General features: G+C 39.6%; 1 protein-coding gene across 1 annotated transcript in view; it reads left to right on the forward strand.

Moving 5' to 3' along the window:
• xkr4 (XK related 4) overlaps positions 1–16368 on the forward strand; it is a 68827-nt gene extending 52459 nt beyond the window's left edge. The window contains exon 3 of the mRNA XM_067453692.1: positions 13430–16368. Within this exon, the coding sequence (XP_067309793.1) occupies positions 13430–14382 (953 nt within the window). The 3' untranslated portion in view covers positions 14383–16368. The remainder of the gene's footprint in view (positions 1–13429) is intronic.
• Positions 16369–17557: the final 1189 nt, after the last annotated feature.

Genomic DNA, 17557 nt, shown 5'->3' on the forward strand with positions numbered 1-17557 from the left:
ATGGTCTATAGTGTTTTTCTTTTTATAATCACCTGGGCATGGTTTCAAAAAATCCCTTAAGGTAAGAAACCCTTTTGAATGAAACATTATTTTTTTTGGCAAACTACTAATGATGTTAATGCTATGTGACTTCTCACTTTGGAGATGCAGATGCAAAGTAATGTCCTGACAAGACTAAATGGCTAGAAACTGATCCAGACCATATTTATCCCTGGTAGATTTATTTTTCTCTAATGTATGTTGCCTCCTCAACGCACTATATGCAACTCATACGATTCTGTCCTTGGATGTGTAGAAAGCTTTCGATCAGGTTGAGTGGCCTTGTATTGGGTCACTACAAAGTTTTGGGTTTGGCGAGACATTTGTATCATGGGACAGATTAATATACACCTATACAATGTGTACAGTTCAACTATGCAGGCAGGTTACCCAGAATTTCCTTGCACCATTCAGTACAACAGGATTGTCCTCTCTGACCTGCCCTGTTTTTTCTTATCTTTGTCTTCTTCGGTCTAAAAAATTGCAACTTTTAATTTTCCGTTGGTCTTAGTACATGATGTAACTATACACATCGCAACATGTAAGGAAAATGTTGGTGTTATTTTGCCACTTATTGGACAGTAGGCTAGATAGAGACGTTTAGCTCCAGACTTTGTGCTAAGCTAGGCTAGTGGTGGGTGCGTTAGACAGAGTTATGACTCGCACGGAGATGAGAATGGTATGTGTGGACTTATCTAACTCTGGGGGATACAGTGAATAAGCTAAAGTCCCAAAAGTCGGCGTGTAGCTTTAAAGGGACAACTTTGTGTTTAATTTAACTCTGCCTAAAAGTTTCATAGTTGTAACTCAAGGGTACATATTATTTCTGTAAAGTATGAATATGTGCCTTTTAGAGGGTTGACAAGTTAAAAATATATCCGTTTACGAATACGAGGTGTGTTCAGGCAGTGGGCCCCCCCCCCACCCCCCACCCCCCCCCCCCCCCCCCCCCCCCCCCCAAAAAAAAAAAAGGTTTAGTGGGGCAGCAGTGGCTCAGTGGTTCATGTAGGTTGTCTAAAAACCAGAAGGTTGGTGGTTCAATCCCCGGTTCCACCTGACCAAGTGTCGAGGTGTCCTTGAGCAAGACACCTAACCCCAGCTGCTCCCGACGAGCTGGATGGCGCCTTAAATGGCTGACATCGCCATCGGTGTGTGAATGGGGGAATGTGAGGCAAAATGTAAAGCGCTTTGGATAAAAGCGCTATATAAATGCATTTACCATTTTAGGCACATTGATAGCGTGTTGCTGTTTTGAGGAACTGAAAATAACTGAGATTGACCAGCTGACCATTGACCAACAAAAACCTTGTCTGAAATCATTTAAATCATGTTATTTAAAGGGCGTGTTGGTAATATGCACCTAGACGGGTCCACATCACGCCTACACTCTGCTTATTACACACACAGGGGTGCCCAGCAGTACACAAACATTTTTAAATATTACAATTAAAAGGATTCAAAGATTGGTCTGTTCCTGTATAAGTGGGAGGTTCTTGAAAAAGAATAAGTGGATTGGGTTATGTAGTTTCGCAAAACTGAAGTATTAGAACAGAAGATAATCTGTTGTAATATTTCTCACTAAGAACACTAGTGTCGATTTATTAAACGCTTTAAAACCTTCAGATTGACATTGTGGTGACCTTTCAGTCAGCCCACATTTACCAGCGAATGGTCATGTTTCTAGAGTTGTTCAAAAATTGCTGTTTTGTTCATTTGTGCTTTGTGGATTGCAGAGCCCTGTCTAGCAGTTAAAGCTTCAGCGCCTTTATGTGCTGTCTTCTGTTCTTCATAATGTTCCATAAACAAAAGTGCCCAGGGAATGTCAGAATTTTCTCCCATCAAGGCTGAGAAATGATTTATGAAAGCAGGGGTCCTGAGCTCCTAATGCAACAGAGCTGCGAATAATCTTTTTCTTTTTCCGAGCGCGAGGATCAGAGCGTCAGCTCCGTGTGACAGTGGGAGCGGGTCTGGAGGCAGTTTTGCTAGTGGTGTTTGGTAGAGCAGAGCGGAGAGCCCTCTGATGCTCTGAACTCTTTCATCGGAGACTTTCCTTTGAGATTTGTCGCTCTTTCGCTTACAAGTCAAAAACAACATCGAGCAAAGTGTAAAAATTTAACCCAACAGTACAGTCATGTTTCAAAAGCTCAATCTCTTCTAAATAGACTAAACAGCTTGGGTACCATTTGATGGCAGCCGGCAGAGGCGCAGTGGTGATATGTAGGACGCATTTGATTTGTGTTCCTCTTACTCAGGCTGTCCCTTGTTCGCTCTACAAATGCATCCTCCCTAACTTTACCAGTAACTGTTGCAGTTAAAAGACACTGTCAGTCAGTAAGGCTGTTTTCCTCACTATTTTCCTTTACGCAGCTTCTCTTTGAACCCCTGCCAGAAATAAAGTCTCTCTACTTGCTCACATAAATGGGCCACTCAGCCTAACCATTTCCTGCAACAGTTCAGCATAGGAAAAAGCCTTGCTCATAACATGTTTTGCTGAAATCTACAGAAAGCAAATCTTTCGTTTTAATTATTTTTGTGCAGGGGTCCCCAAACTCGGTCCTGGAGGGCCGTTGTCCTGCAGAGTTTAGCTCCAACCCCAATCAAACACACCTGCAACAGCTAATAAATGCCTTTATAGGACCTAATAAGACATTGATTAGCTGTTTCAGGTGTGTTTGATTGGGGTTGGAGCTAAACTCCGCAGGACAGTGGCCCTCCAGGACCGCGTCTGGGGACCCCTGTTCTTGTGTGTCCTATACACACAAATGTGTCCCATCACACCATTCAATTAATTTTCTCATTTCTCATGCATTATATTTAGTTACTTAATTTATCATTGAAGCATCATGAGAGTCAACTGTACATTTTAAACAAGGTGTCCTTTACCTGCCTGCATTTTATATCTTACATTTTTCATTTACTATTTTTTATGATTCTTTTAATGCCATCAAAGTGTACAAAAATGTATAATAAGTATTTAAAAATATTGATATAGTACTGTATGCATGTTATTGTAGACCAGGCTCAAAATACAAGTTTAAATGATATGTAATGACTTCATCATCATATTGGCATGAAAAACATTGTCTTGAAAACAATATTGCTGTGATTAAATGTTGAAATATACATTATTTGTTTCATTTAAAGCTTTTTATGTTTTACGTATGCACATGCATTACTGTTCATCTCAAAAGTATGTCTCTATTTAATGATATTTGCCAGTGATTCTCTTTCTAATTAATGTTTGTCACTGTAGATGAAATCATATTACTGTACCATACAGTTTCTTCCAGTATACCGTCACAGTTGGGAGAAAAAACACATTTTACAGGCAAGTGTTGGCTCAACCATCTATTTTGATTATATTTCTATTTTAGGCAAGATCATGTGTAACTGTGACATATCAAATCTGCCTGTCATATGTTGCTATAATAAACATTTATATATGCCAACAGAAACTATGATATTAATGTAAGATACGATTTGCCATGAGAAAGCCTAAAAAATAATATTGAACTTAATACGAGTTAGAGCAAAAAAAATATTTTTTGAAGAACTTTTTTTTTATAAAAAAAGGGCACAAAAAACATCATAAAAGGAATATACGCTATATTGAAGAAATTTTTTAAAGACATCTAATAGCTTTGTGTGAGAAAGATTCCATTACAAATTCTCCTTTTCCTGTGTACACAGATAGAATAACAACATGGAGGGTTTGGAGCAACCTGAGGGTGAGCAAATGTTGAAAAATGTTGACAGAATTATTATTTTTGATGTACTTTTCCTTTAATGTGAATGGATTTGAAGGGCCTGTAGAAGTAGATAAAGAAGATACTGCAGTGATGCTGTGGTTTGCATAACCCTGCTGCTACCACGCAACCTACAACCATACAGCACACACTGTCTATGCCCTCCTCCCCTCTCCAAATTACTGCAGCCCTCATGAGCAGGAGCAGCAAGGAGCATTACGTCACCGCTGCCGCTCTTGCAGCCTCGCACGCTGGACCGTGGCAGGTTCCCGTGGCGACCGTCTCCTCAGGATGCGCTGCACGTGCGCAGGATATAAGAGAGAGAGGAAAGGAGGAATACATGCACCCTAGCTGTCGTAGAGAGCACCGGAGCCAAGCCGCAGGCCAGATAGCCCACAGAATAAGAATTATAGCCTGGCCTCTGTCAGTTAATTACCCCACTTTGCAAAGTAGTCATTACACCCCCTCAGCTCTCTCTAGCTACTAATGGGCCAGATTTAATCTAAGTGGGTTAAACACGTAAATAAGCTATTGAAAAAACTCACGCAGTATAAACAAACACTAAATGATAGATAGAATAGCTGGATTGACGGACGAACAGAGAGACAGACAGACAGAGAGACAGAGAGACAGACAGACAGACAGACAGATAGATAGATAGATAGATAGATAGATAGATAGATAGATAGATAGATAGATAGATAGATAGATAGATAGATAGATAGATAGATAGATAGATAGATAGATAGATAGATAGATAGATAGATAGATAGATAGATAGATAGATAGATAGATAGATAGATAGAGGTTCTAGAAGGTAATGAGTAATTGACTAACTATTAGCTGAAAAATTCCACAAACTATTATAAGCTTTTTTGTATGTTCTTATACTTACCTGTATTTGAAAGGGATACTAAATCATTGTAGCCCATAAATCTCATCTTCGATCACAAAAATTACAGGTTTTTGGCCTGTGACAAAAAAATATTCATACCTTAAAATAGCTTGAATGAACCTCTACACCTTTGCTTCATTTAGCATATGCACATCTAGGAATATGCAAATGATCTGGCCTCCATTCAATCATATTGGCTCATCTACAAATTGATGTATAAGAATAGTAATGCGTTTTATGTTTTGCTTTCTATGAAACAGAGGCCAGCTAGTCACTGTGCAAGTAAACCTCACTCATCTGACCTGTTTTAGCGACTGACACTAGAGATTGCAGCCTTTAGCCTCCTTGTTAGAGCGTCCGACTCTCATGCCGACAGACCTGGGTTAGGAGGGGTAACTGGGTGCCGTGACCCAGTTGGGAATGAGGTTTAAGGGGGTGTGTGTAACAGAGGACAGCCTTTAGCCTCCTTGTTAGAGCGTCCGACTCTCATGCCGACAGACCTGGGTTCGAGTCCCGTTTGGAGCGAGTGGTTCGAACAGGGTTACATTGGTGCCGTGACCCGGATGGGAGTGAGGTTTAAGGGAATACGTGTAACAAAAATCACACTAGTAGTCACTGTGTGAGTAAACCTCACTCCTCTGACCCCAAGAGACACTCTAACGACTGAAACTAGAGGTTGCCTCCTTGTTAGAGTGTCCGACTCTCATGCCGACGGACCCGGGTTTAAGTTTCGCTTGGAGCAGGCGGTGCGAACAGGAGGGGTTACATTAGTGCCGTGACCCGGATGGGAGTGAGGTTTAAGGGGGTTGCAGCCTTTAAGCCGCAGTCACACGGGGCGTAGGCGTTAACGCTTCCCATTTACTTTGAATGGGTGACATCATCCGTTGCCGAACTGAATTGTGGGTTCCGTCGCGGCGCTTCACTCACGTTCCAAGCGGCAGAAGTTGAAGATTTCTCAACTTTTTAAGCGCCAGCGCAGGTGTCATCCAATCAGATCGCCGTATGCAAATATCCTACAGCAGACGCTAGCCAATTGCGTTCATTACTGCTCTGTGAACCATCCAGACGCAGCTCCCGGACCACTACGTGATATTCTTCCCGCTGTCGGCGCTTTTTCAGGATTTAATGTACTTAACAGCTTCGTGCACCTGTGCAGTGCACTGACAACAACTACACGGGCAATCACACTCACACATACAACCAAATCGGCATCCATTTCATCTCACAGACTAGCTGTCATAAAATGGCGCTTTTTTGTGTTGTGTTTTGGTCCAAGCGGCAAGTTAATGTGATTGGCTGTTGTCACTATGAAGATCGCGTCAGCACCCAGCTTCAGCCACGCCCTCCGTCAAGCGTTAACGCCTACGCCCCGTGTGAATGCGGCGTTAGCCTTCTTGTTAGAGCATCTTCAAACAGGAGGGGTTACATCTACACATCATCAGACACATAACGATAATTAATATGATTAGCCTTTTGCTTAAGTTATCAAACAACTAATAATGTGTTGCTAATGTTACACAAACCATGTTGCCATTTGTGATCTTAGTCTGCCTTCCCAAGGCATATAGTACATCATATACAATTCACACGCTATAATGCTACATGTACCTGATTTTTCATATCAAATGAAAAATATACCTCTCTTGAGACTCCCCTGCGTCACAGCATAGTAAATGATATGCTAAAGCCCACCCGTACATTGACGTGATTGGCCACCGAATTTTGGCATTTTTGAGTTTGTTTTTTTCCACTGCAGTTTTAAGGAGAAAATGCTCACCAATGGTGTTGACTTATGAATGTGTACATGTTTTGTCTTAAAGAATATTAAAAACACCACATAGACATTAGACATAGACATTAAATATGTGATTTTCACCACAGGAGTCTGTAATCAAAAATAGAATAAAAACATTACAATTGTGTAATATTGCTACAATTTCAAATAACTGTTTTCTATTTTAATATATTTCAAAATGTCTTTATTTATATAGCGCTTTTAGTGCCTTGATACAGCTCTCTGGGAATAGCCTATTCGTTCACAAATTTCTTTCTGTGTCTTACCCTCTTTCATGAGGGTGTCAATTATGGCCTTCCGGACAGGGTGGGTCAGCAGTCTTACCCATGATTGCGTTTTGAGTAATGAACCAGGCTGGGAGTTTTTAAAAGCCTCAGGAATCTTTTGCAGGTGTTTAGAATTAATTAGTTGATTCAGATGATTAGGTTAATAGCTTGTTTAGATAATTTTTTCATAATGTTCTAATTTTTTTAGATAGGAATTTTGGGTTTTCATGAGCTGTATGCCAAAATCATCAGAATTAAAACAATAAAAGACCTGAAATATTTCAGTTGGTGTGCAATGAATCTAAAATATATGAAAGTTTAATTTTTATCATTACAAATGGAAAATAATGACCTTTTATCACATATGCTAATTTTTTGAGAAGGACCTGTATAATCTTAAAGCCTGTAATCCAACTAATATTTTAATGTTGATTAGTATAAATGAAATGGTAACTGAATAGTTTATCTTGTCTTGGGATTTTGTGCCAGATTCAGCTTTGTAAACATGGATAATCTGTTCCATTCATAGGAAAAATATAATGATCTGGATGGAAAGAAATCTTGGGTCTAGAACTAGACTGAGACTGCTAATTGGTGACTCCTCCATCATAAGGAGCTCCGTAGAGGACATGACCAGTACTAGGCCCTCACTCTGGGAGTGTCGACATCACACAGTCCTTTCCACAGATAAGGATTATGTGCTTTCATTTGCTGTTTAGACTATGAAATATATGCCCAGGGTACACATTCTTTGTTATGAATGTCCTATCTTATGCATCAAAGAATATCTTTAACATTGATCGCCTGCTTTGTTTAGTGTAGAGTGTCCATAATGTACAGCTCATCTGACTACAGATGGCGGAGAAATGGCAAATCTATCGGTCGCAGCCTTTGACGAACAGTGAACCTGCAGCCTGGGTGAAATGAAAATAATACTCACCTTTATTTGGACACAAATTAACACATCTTTGCACATTCATCATTTCACATGAGGACTCATTCAATTATTCATGGAAGTGGCCCGCGATGGTGATATCTTAGCAACGTGAGATTCTGCATTTTTTTACCGAAGCCGTTTGAAAGGAACTGATTGGCACTAAAGCTTCCCGTTATCTCAACCTCTCCTCTGCTTGCACTATAACATTATACAGAAAGATGATAAAAAGGACATTGTTCTGAAACCTGTACGTTGTCTTGATATGATCTGGGTTTAAATATATCAACCAGAGAAGTAAAGACAAGAGAATATTTACACTTGGGTTTCATTTAGAATAAATAAGGGAACTAATGAATTCAAAGTCTGTCTTGGTAATGCAGTGAGAATGTCTTAATCTTTTTCCCCCTGACAGAAACGTTTCAGTATTAATATGTTGGAGCCATATGCTGCCTGTCTAAAACTACAGATGAAAGACGACACAATATTTTGTAATTCTTAACATTTGAATTTATCATAGAGAAACATTCAATAATTATTTTTTTTTTTTTCTAAATGTATGTTCGGTTTCCCTTGCATAATTTTGTTAACAAGATCAAAAACTGATATTGTGAAATATTATCTCTCTATAAAACAAGTGTTTTCTATATTAATATATTTTAAAATGTAAACACTTTGCTGCTTAATATTTTTGTTAAAACAGTGGTACATTCTTTCAGGATTCTTTGGTGAATAGAAAGTTTAAAAAAAAAGTAATAAAAAAAAGGAACAGCATTTATTTGTTTAGTTTTTTTTAATAAAATAAAATAAAATAAAATAAAAATGTAACATTATAAATGTCTCTTTTGATCAATTCGGTATATCCTTGCTGATTTAAAATAATTTTATTTCAAAAACAAAAATGTAAACTTCCGACTCCGTATTCTTAAAGCTTCTACACTGAAGTAAAAAAAAAAAAAGTCTGTTAGATTTACGTGATTTAATTGTTTTTATCGGTCCCACATGAGTCAATTAAGTTAAACAAACATAATTTGTTCATGTAACTTCAACATCATGGAATGAATACATTTTAAGTGACCCGATTAAGTAGTTTCAAAGTGAATTTAATATGGCTCCCTGACATGATTCAGGCACTCAATTTCATATATTCAGTCACCCACTTCAAAATCATGCACTTTAATGTTACACAACTGAATTATAATACTGCAGTAGCTGTTGACAAAATTTTAGCCAGCACGCTTTAGCTTCTTAAAACCATTCAGCAAAGCCGTTATAACATTGTCATTCATTTTAGTCCATATAGCCTAAGCAAATTCTAAGCACTCTTCTCCATAACCCATTCTTTATTTTTAATTTACATGCTGTTAATTTTGTACTTAATGTATTTGATAGGAAATGAACAGCAACAGAATAAGGTTCTGAAAATGCTGAAATTGTGTTATCACTTTGCTTATATAGAAGGTTGTGAAAGATAGTTGCATATTTCCAGTTGCCAAACATATTAATGGTGATTACTTCCATTGCTGGCGCTATAGCATTTCTGTTGTAGCGTGTCTCTAATAAGATTGGTCACAAACGTGATCCCTGCATGATCTATAATGAGTAGTGTCTTATTAACTCACTCATGCATTGTATTGTGTGCAACATATTTCTTCTCCCTCTTCATGTTTCGTCCATTTTCTCTGCTGCAAAGATTTAAAAAAAGTGTCAAAATTTTACCTGTAGGGTACAACAGCTTGTCACCGGCATATTTATACTTTTTGTACCACAAAAAGGTGCATAGTACTTTAAGTTACATATTTGGGGCGGCAGTGGCTCAGTGGTTCATGTAGGTTGTCTACAAACCGAAAGGTTGGTGGTTCAATCCCCGGTTCCACCTGACCAAGTGTCGAAGTGTCCATGAGCAAGACACCTAACCCCCGCCAGCTCCTGATGAGCTGGATGGCGCCTTACATGGCTGACATCGCCGTTGGTGTATGAATGGGTGAATGTGAGGCAAAAATGTAAAGCGCTTTGGATAAAAGCGCTATATAAATGCAGTCCATATATAAATGCAGTCCAGTCCATTTACTCTAGGGTACTAATATGCTCCTTTTAGGAGTAAAAAAGGTGCGAATATGTCCCTTTAAGGTATGCCGCAGTGACAAGCTGTTGCACCCCTAAAGGTACAATTTTGAGGAACTGCCCACATTTCTACGAATTTTCTTAGAATTTTGTCACTGGGAGGTACTCTTTGCATTAATATTTTTAATGAATTCGGGCCCTGAACGTTAGTATAATTTTTGTCATTACAATTTTATTAAGGCAAAGTGCATTGACCTCAAAAAGCATTTGAATTTTTAAGCCATAGGAATATATATCTGCATTAATAAAATATCCAGCCAACTGCCATTTATTAACCATTAAATTGTAAATTGTAATTTTTTCAAGTAAAATATTTCACAAAAACAATTGTTACTAGAATAATCTTAAAAACGAAAATGGTGAAAAAATGTAATTTCCTCATGACTCCCTCATGATTTTCTTCAGTGGAACAAAAGACAGTATTTTGAAAGTCAATTGTATATGGACAAAACAACTCAAAACATCTGACATACAGGTTTAGAACAACATGGCAGCAAATGATGACAACCTTTTTCAGTTTGGTTAAATTGTCCCCTTAGTTGTCATTTGAGTGATAATATCAAAGCTGCAGTATGTATTTTTTCGCCACTATAGGTTGCTTATTCAAAACAAAGGCGTAGCTTGATGATGCCTGGATTTCACAGAGCTTTCATTACACTCTAAAAAATGCTGGGTTAAAAACAACCCAAGTTGGGTTGAAAATGGACAAACCCAGAAATGTGGTTGTTTGAACCCAGTGAATGGACCCATTCAAACAACCCGGTTTCTGGGTTTGTCCATTTTCAACCCAACTTGGGTTGTTTTTAACCCAGCATTTTTTAGAGTGTATGCTGAAGGCGACTGCTTCCGCTTCTTCAGGTCATGAGTATGAGCCTATAAAGGGTAATGCAGTACTGTTTTATCATATTAGATCATAGACTGTAAAAAGTTTGCAGTTTGTCAATTTTGCATTGGCTTCAAGAGATACTGTGGGAGGCTGCTGCTTGTGTACCCGATACATTATTTAAGTGTGTTGAAAGTTATGTTATAATGCTTTTCTGTGCATTCGCTCAGCAGTTGCAGTAAGCTCGATTGATATTAGTCATGGTACACACAGAAAAATAGGGTGTCAAAATTGTACCTTTAGGGGTACAACAGCTTGTCGCTGGGGCAGAACCCTTAAAAGAACCAACATTGTATCATTTTTACCACAAAAAGGTTCATAGTAGTACCTTAAGGTACGCATTTGTACTCAAAGGTACTAATATGCACCTTTTAGGAGTAAAACAGGTACAAATATGTCCTTTTAAGGGTACTGCCCCAGCGACAAGCTAATTTTGACACCCTATTTTTCTGTGTGTAAAACATGGTATTTGTGGTAAATAAAGAAAACTAGATTTAAACAATAAGACTAACTGTGTTGTGTTACATAGCAATTATCCGTTTTCTGTCAATGAATGTCTCCAATAGTTTCTCACCTGTGTAATAAATATATTAAAGCGTCTTTGGTGTTTCCATCGTCAGGGGAAACGCGGGTATGATATCATTAATAAGCAACACGCAGTCCGTGTCCTGGTTAAAATGGCTTCTTTTTCTGAATTTAAACATTCTTAGAAACATTTGAGATAAAGTAAGTTCAAAAGCAAACAACATGTATAACATTGTTCTAGTTGTTTTTGGATATTTTGATCCAAAAATCTTACATATTGTGACTTTAATATCAATTTTAAGCTTTTATCTCAGCATTCATTTTAAACTTGGATGTAACACATTTTACAGTGCAATGATTCATTCGGTGACAAGAGACTGGACAGTGTGTGTAATCATTGTATTCTGTCTCACTCATTCAATAACCATGGCCGCCAACTCAAGAACAGAGTGTCACGGCGGTAAAGATGGGCGTCACGCATCTCTAGTCAGTGCTGGCTGCTTTACTATACTCCATCTGATGCAGATGGCTTGTAAAGCCTCCTCCATTAAGCACAACCGAGTATTTTGGACAACATGATGGATAACATCTCACTCAGTGGGCCAGTGAGTCATAACTGTGGAAAGATGCTGTTCAGCAGAATTCCAAAAAGGCTGTTTTCCCTGAAGAGGAAATAAAATACAAGTCTCGTCAAAATGAACCATGTCTCTCGAGTCCCCCTTTATCAACTTTGATCCGGGCCGGAGCTTGTAAACCTTGGTGTGGTGTGCCTCACCAGAGGGTCTGGATTTGTAAATCCCAAACAGATTCATTACATTTCGTAAACAGATTCATTACAGGAGGGCTGCACGTGAGACGCACTGGAGAGCGAGCCATTGACGGACACTTCCATGCTCAAGCTACTCTATTAGCCCACTTCCGACTGTATCCTCCAGAGTCATGAATACATAAAGATGTAGTAACGAGATAAATGCATTTGCATGCCTTGGTGAGCACTTCCTATTCTGCGTTTGAAACCAGTGTCCTATTGTATCTGGGTAAGAACTGCTTGACATGTCAAGATTCATTATTGCTGGCTAACATAAAATGCACTGCAGCCCTCAAGGGGATTAATAGAAGACTATAAGGACTGTTGCTTCTGGACACTTTTTTAAGTAACTCCCTTTTCAAATTCACTAGTTTATGTAATTTGTCTACTAAGAATATACGACAGTATGGTACATAATAGATGTTAGAAATAATTTGTCATATTTTTCCCTAAACTTACACACCTGAATGATATGTTTACAGATTGATTAGAAATATTCTGCTGATACGTGATATTTACAAATATATATTTTTCTTTGTTTCATTCGCACATCACATTCCACATTTCATCTCAGGCTGTTCAGTGTTTCTCTCTCCTTGGTAAACAAGTACACTAACTTTTGTTTTTTTTTAAACTTGTATACATATCTTTTACAACAAATATCAAAAAGGATAATAATAATAATTATTCTAATAATACATTTTATTTGTAATGCGCTTTCTCAAAGCGCTACAACATATACAGAACAAATTAAAAAGGAAAGAAAAAGGAAAAATACATAGTAACACACAGTAGTAAATTATAATTATAAATTAAAAGCCCGACTAAAAAGATGCGTCTTAAGAAGTTTCTTAAAACAATCCAAAGATGTGGCTGTGGCGAGGTGAATGAGCGAGAGACATGGGAGGAGCGGGTGAGACGGGACGTGATTGCGAAAGAGCGTCACCTGCGAGCCACACCGATCTCGAATCCTCTCATGAGGGAGCTCGAAGGCATTTAAGGACGAGCGACACCAGTCAAGGATGAGAGAGGACCAGGCCTCACTCGCTCCTCCCATGTCGTTCGTTCACCTCGCCACAGTGGCATTCCTAATAGATGAAGGTAATGAGTTCCATAACTTTGGGAAAAGGCCCTCCCACCCATCGTTTCTATTTTACACCGAGGCTAGCCAAGGGAAAGAGAACCAGCAGAGCGGAGAGAACGAGAGGGTAATGATGGTTTAACCAGATCACAGATATATACTAGGGCCAACCCATGTACTTTGTCTTTTAATAAAAATCAACACTGGTATGTGTCAGTTGAAGAAACCACTGAATGACATCATATTTGCTTTACATATTTCCTGGGTGGATTGACAGGGCTACTTAAGATTGTGACATTCAGCCATAACCAATGCCTTTTTCTTTTATTTCAGGAATGACAGCGGCTGCTTCTCTGGTGTCACTAGCCTGGGCTCTGGCCTCCTACCAGAAGGCCTTGCGCGATTCCCGCGATGACAAGAAGCCCATCAGCTACTTTGCCGTCATCATTCAGTTCTGCTGGCACTTCTTTACCATTGCTGCTCGCGTGGTGACCTTCGCTCTCTTCGCCTCTGTGTTTCAACTCTACTTCGGCATCTTCATTGTGCTGCACTGGTGCATCATGACCTTCTGGATCGTACACTGCGAGACCGAATTCTGCATCACCAAGTGGGAGGAGATTGTCTTTGACATGGTGGTGGGCATTATCTACATCTTCAGCTGGTTCAACGTGAAAGAGGGACGCACCCGCTGCCGCCTTTTCATCTACTACTTTATGATCCTGTTGGAGAACACGGCCCTGAGCACGCTGTGGTACCTGTATCGCTCACCACCCAGCACGGACGCCTTCGCCGTGCCTGCCCTGTGCGTCATCTTCTCCAGCTTCTTCACCGGCATCGTCTTCATGCTCATGTACTACACTTTCTTTCATCCCAACGGGCCACGCTTCGGCCGCTCGGCCAGCCTGGTTCAGCTCGAGGACCCAACCGCTACCTTTACGCTGCCCCCTGAGGGCGCCACCAACTCCCTGCGCTCCAACCGCGGAGGCACGCTGGCCAGGGACGCTGACCGCGAAACCAAGTACAGCGAGCGGGACGGCTGCGTGCCTGTCTTTCAGGTGCGGCCCACTGCGCCCTCCACACCTTCCTCCCGAGCCCCGCGCCTTGAGGAGACGGTCATTAAAATAGACTTGTGCAGGAACCGCTATCCTGCCTGGGAGAGGCATGTGCTGGACAGGAGTATACGTAAAGCCATCCTGGCCATCGACTCGTCTCCGACCCCGCCGCGCCTCCAGTATAAAGACGACACGTTGGTTCAAGAGCGTCTGGAGTACGAGACCACCTTGTAGCCTGCGCTGTGGAAACACACGAACATGAACATATTACCGTCCACTTGAATAAACAGCAGGACTGTGGCAATAACGTTCCTAGCGTACATAGCGTCTAGCCATGATGTTGATTGTCATGGACAAACAAATATAGGCACAACATATTTGTGGACGGATGAAATAATCGATCTTTTTTAAGCCGTTCTCTCGTTGCATTTTATTTTTTATTACTTCTGTCTTGTCAGGGAATATCTGGGTTTCTAAAATTCATTGCACTGACTGATATAGACCACTAACCCCTCGCTCCATTCCCAGAGTCGATCATCCTCGGGCCAACGTCTATAAACTGCGAGGGGACATCCAGAACAGACAACAGTTTGTCTCTTATTGTAACTGCAAAAGGTCTTTCCCTTTGAAACCAAGCGTCAAGTACACAGAAACGGCATCCAAACCGACCACACTGGAGAAACAGTGTTTCAAATATCAAATTGATGGTACACACATAAAGAAGAAATGCTGATTAGGCTCGAGACGTCCTTGTTTAGGGTGCTGTAACCTACTAGTAGTGTTTCATCAGCAGCTCTGTACCAGTGCCAAACGCTCCGCTCACACTGACTCCACCCTGAACTGTGGCTTGGCCACAAACTGTATATATAAACAGGGCAGCATTTCAACCATCTACTTGAATCCTGTACAAAGAAAAAAGCTGAGAAAAGAAATGATGTGACCATCACAAGAGTCCAAGCCACTTGGGGATGACAAAACAGGGAGAGCACACACTCGTTTTCTTCTTCGGGAGAAGACAATAGGCCAAGAAAACACTTCCTGGCAGCTCCCTTTGGTGATCTGGCCTCCTTCACCTCACCGCTGTGGGCTGACAAGGATCTGCTTGGTTCACGACAAAGTGGGGGGCACAGACCACCAAATTCACAGTGTCCGCCAAACTGTACTCGACAGAACCAGGATGCACTTCATCTTCTAGGTTAAAGATACAGTGTTCTTCTAGGCTGGGTCAGGTTTTGTTGTGTATATATTTAGTGAGCTAAAGGTGCACGTATACACAATAAACAGGGTCAGTTTTCAGCACAGGAAAGCCACCGAAGTGTACTATTCCATACTCTGCAGTGCAATCAAGACTTTCTCCATGGGGCTCTTCAATTGCCAACTCACGGTCTACAAATCAAAGTGTCAGGATAACTAGTCTGTGACAAAGCGCAGACTAGCTAATGTGCTCATAATGACACTCCAGGCCCTACCGTTCAACAAATAACATCTGCCTAAAAGAGCACTGTATCTTTAAATCTGCCAAAAGCATTCTTTATACAGTATATGAAAGTGTTAGAGTTTAAACTTTCCGTTCTGTTGCAAGTGCTTATCTGTGTATTTATGTCGAATATCCAAAGGCATTCATGAAGACATGAAGGTGAGGCCGGAAAACTACAAAAGGAATAGAAAACAAGCACAAAACTTGTCACAGGAAAGAGTCTCAGCACAATGAAGGATTTATTATTTTGTCGTTACACTTACGTTGCGAGACAAAGTGAAAATTTACTGCGACAGAAGCTAGATGTGCCTGTTGTGGATAGTTTGCGATTTTGAAAATGTGGGGACTTTTTTTTTCTTCTGTGTAACATTTTATATACTCCATTTTCTTTTTGTTTTCTTTAGTTTTTTGATGGATTTTAAATGTCTTGCAAAATATTTGATTTTAAGGTGCACATTATTTTGCTTAATGCCATTTAACTGTGTGGAGAAGATTGATATAGGACATTTAGATTCGTTTTGCTTTAGTTGGTCAAATCTGAAATGTAATTTGGGTTTTATTGTAGCTTTGAAACACTCCTGAAGTGTTGCAATGTCCTACCATCGGTGGCAAATGAACTGAAAGCATAGATGTTTTAGCCCGCAGCGATCTGCACACTTGCAAATGAAGATCCTAATTGTGTTGCAAATAAAAAAAAGAAAATAGAGCAAAAAAAAAAAAAGATTTAGATGAGAAAGTATGAATCTATAATCAGTACCACAGTGAAACGTAGACCTGTATATTTTAGCTATTTTTCAACTTTCCTATCTCATCCTTTTTTCTTTTCTTTTTTTTTTCCAAATGTGTCTTATACTTTCATTTTACTTTATGATGGAGGATGATGATGATGATGATGATACTTTGTCTCTTGGCAAAAATTTCCCCTGTAGTCAGAGCACAAAAAAAACTTGTGTTAGCACACTAATTTGGCAATTTTCACATTTAAATTGCTGCAACACCTGCACAATACCATTTTTGAAGGAAAACCAGTGATATCGCACATGTATGATATTATACATCGATGATATTTCAAAGTCATTTCAAATCTTTAGTTTTCCAATATTTTTTGTTTCAGTGATACATGCTGCTTTCATTTGATTAAGAGGAGTTTACTAATGGCAACACTGGCTGTGTTGGTGGGTTTTGGTGACGTTCATCCTTATCCAGCCACTTAACAGGTGCGAGGCCTCAATCATTTTTTAATGTTAAAATATGACATGTATTTAAAACACTCAGTGCAATGTGATATCTTCAGTACAAGTGGAATGAATCAAGGTTTTGATGCATGGAGATGCTGAATTCATCACACGTGCTCGATTATTGAAAGCAAAGATAATACTATTAAAGTCAAGTGGTACTCACTGCAGGGTCAAATGATGTCCAGCTCCACCTATCTGGACGTCTAATATGGTGGAGGGATAGAGTTGTGGGAAGGGTAGTTCCACCCATTAGGCTCAAATTACATCGCTAGCAAGGAGAGGTAAGATGTAAGCTCCACCCATTTTATCTGCAGCCTCTCAGTGTTGGGGAAAGTTGCTTTTAAAAGTAATGCATTCCAATATTGCGTTACTCCCTAAAAAAGTAGCTAATTGCAATAGTTACTTTCTATGAAAAGTAATGAGTTACGTTACTTTTGTTTACTTGGGCTTGCTTGTTTTTTTAATAACAACGAAAAAGTTATGTTTTGGCAAATGTCAAATTTCACACTTACATGAAATAAATAAGCCTCAGGCTGAAGGAAATGTAAATGCACGCCTGTACAGTAGAGGGCGCAGCTCAAACAAACTTCTGTGCTATCATTATGGATAAAAAAACGAATGGGATTTTAAACAAAAGAAAAACAAAAACAAATGTGATGTTTATCTAAGTCACTTTTGCTATGGTGAATTTGAT

Source organism: Pseudorasbora parva, chromosome 9 (assembly GCF_024679245.1).
Source record: "Pseudorasbora parva isolate DD20220531a chromosome 9, ASM2467924v1, whole genome shotgun sequence".
Lineage (NCBI taxonomy): Eukaryota > Metazoa > Chordata > Actinopteri > Cypriniformes > Gobionidae > Pseudorasbora > Pseudorasbora parva.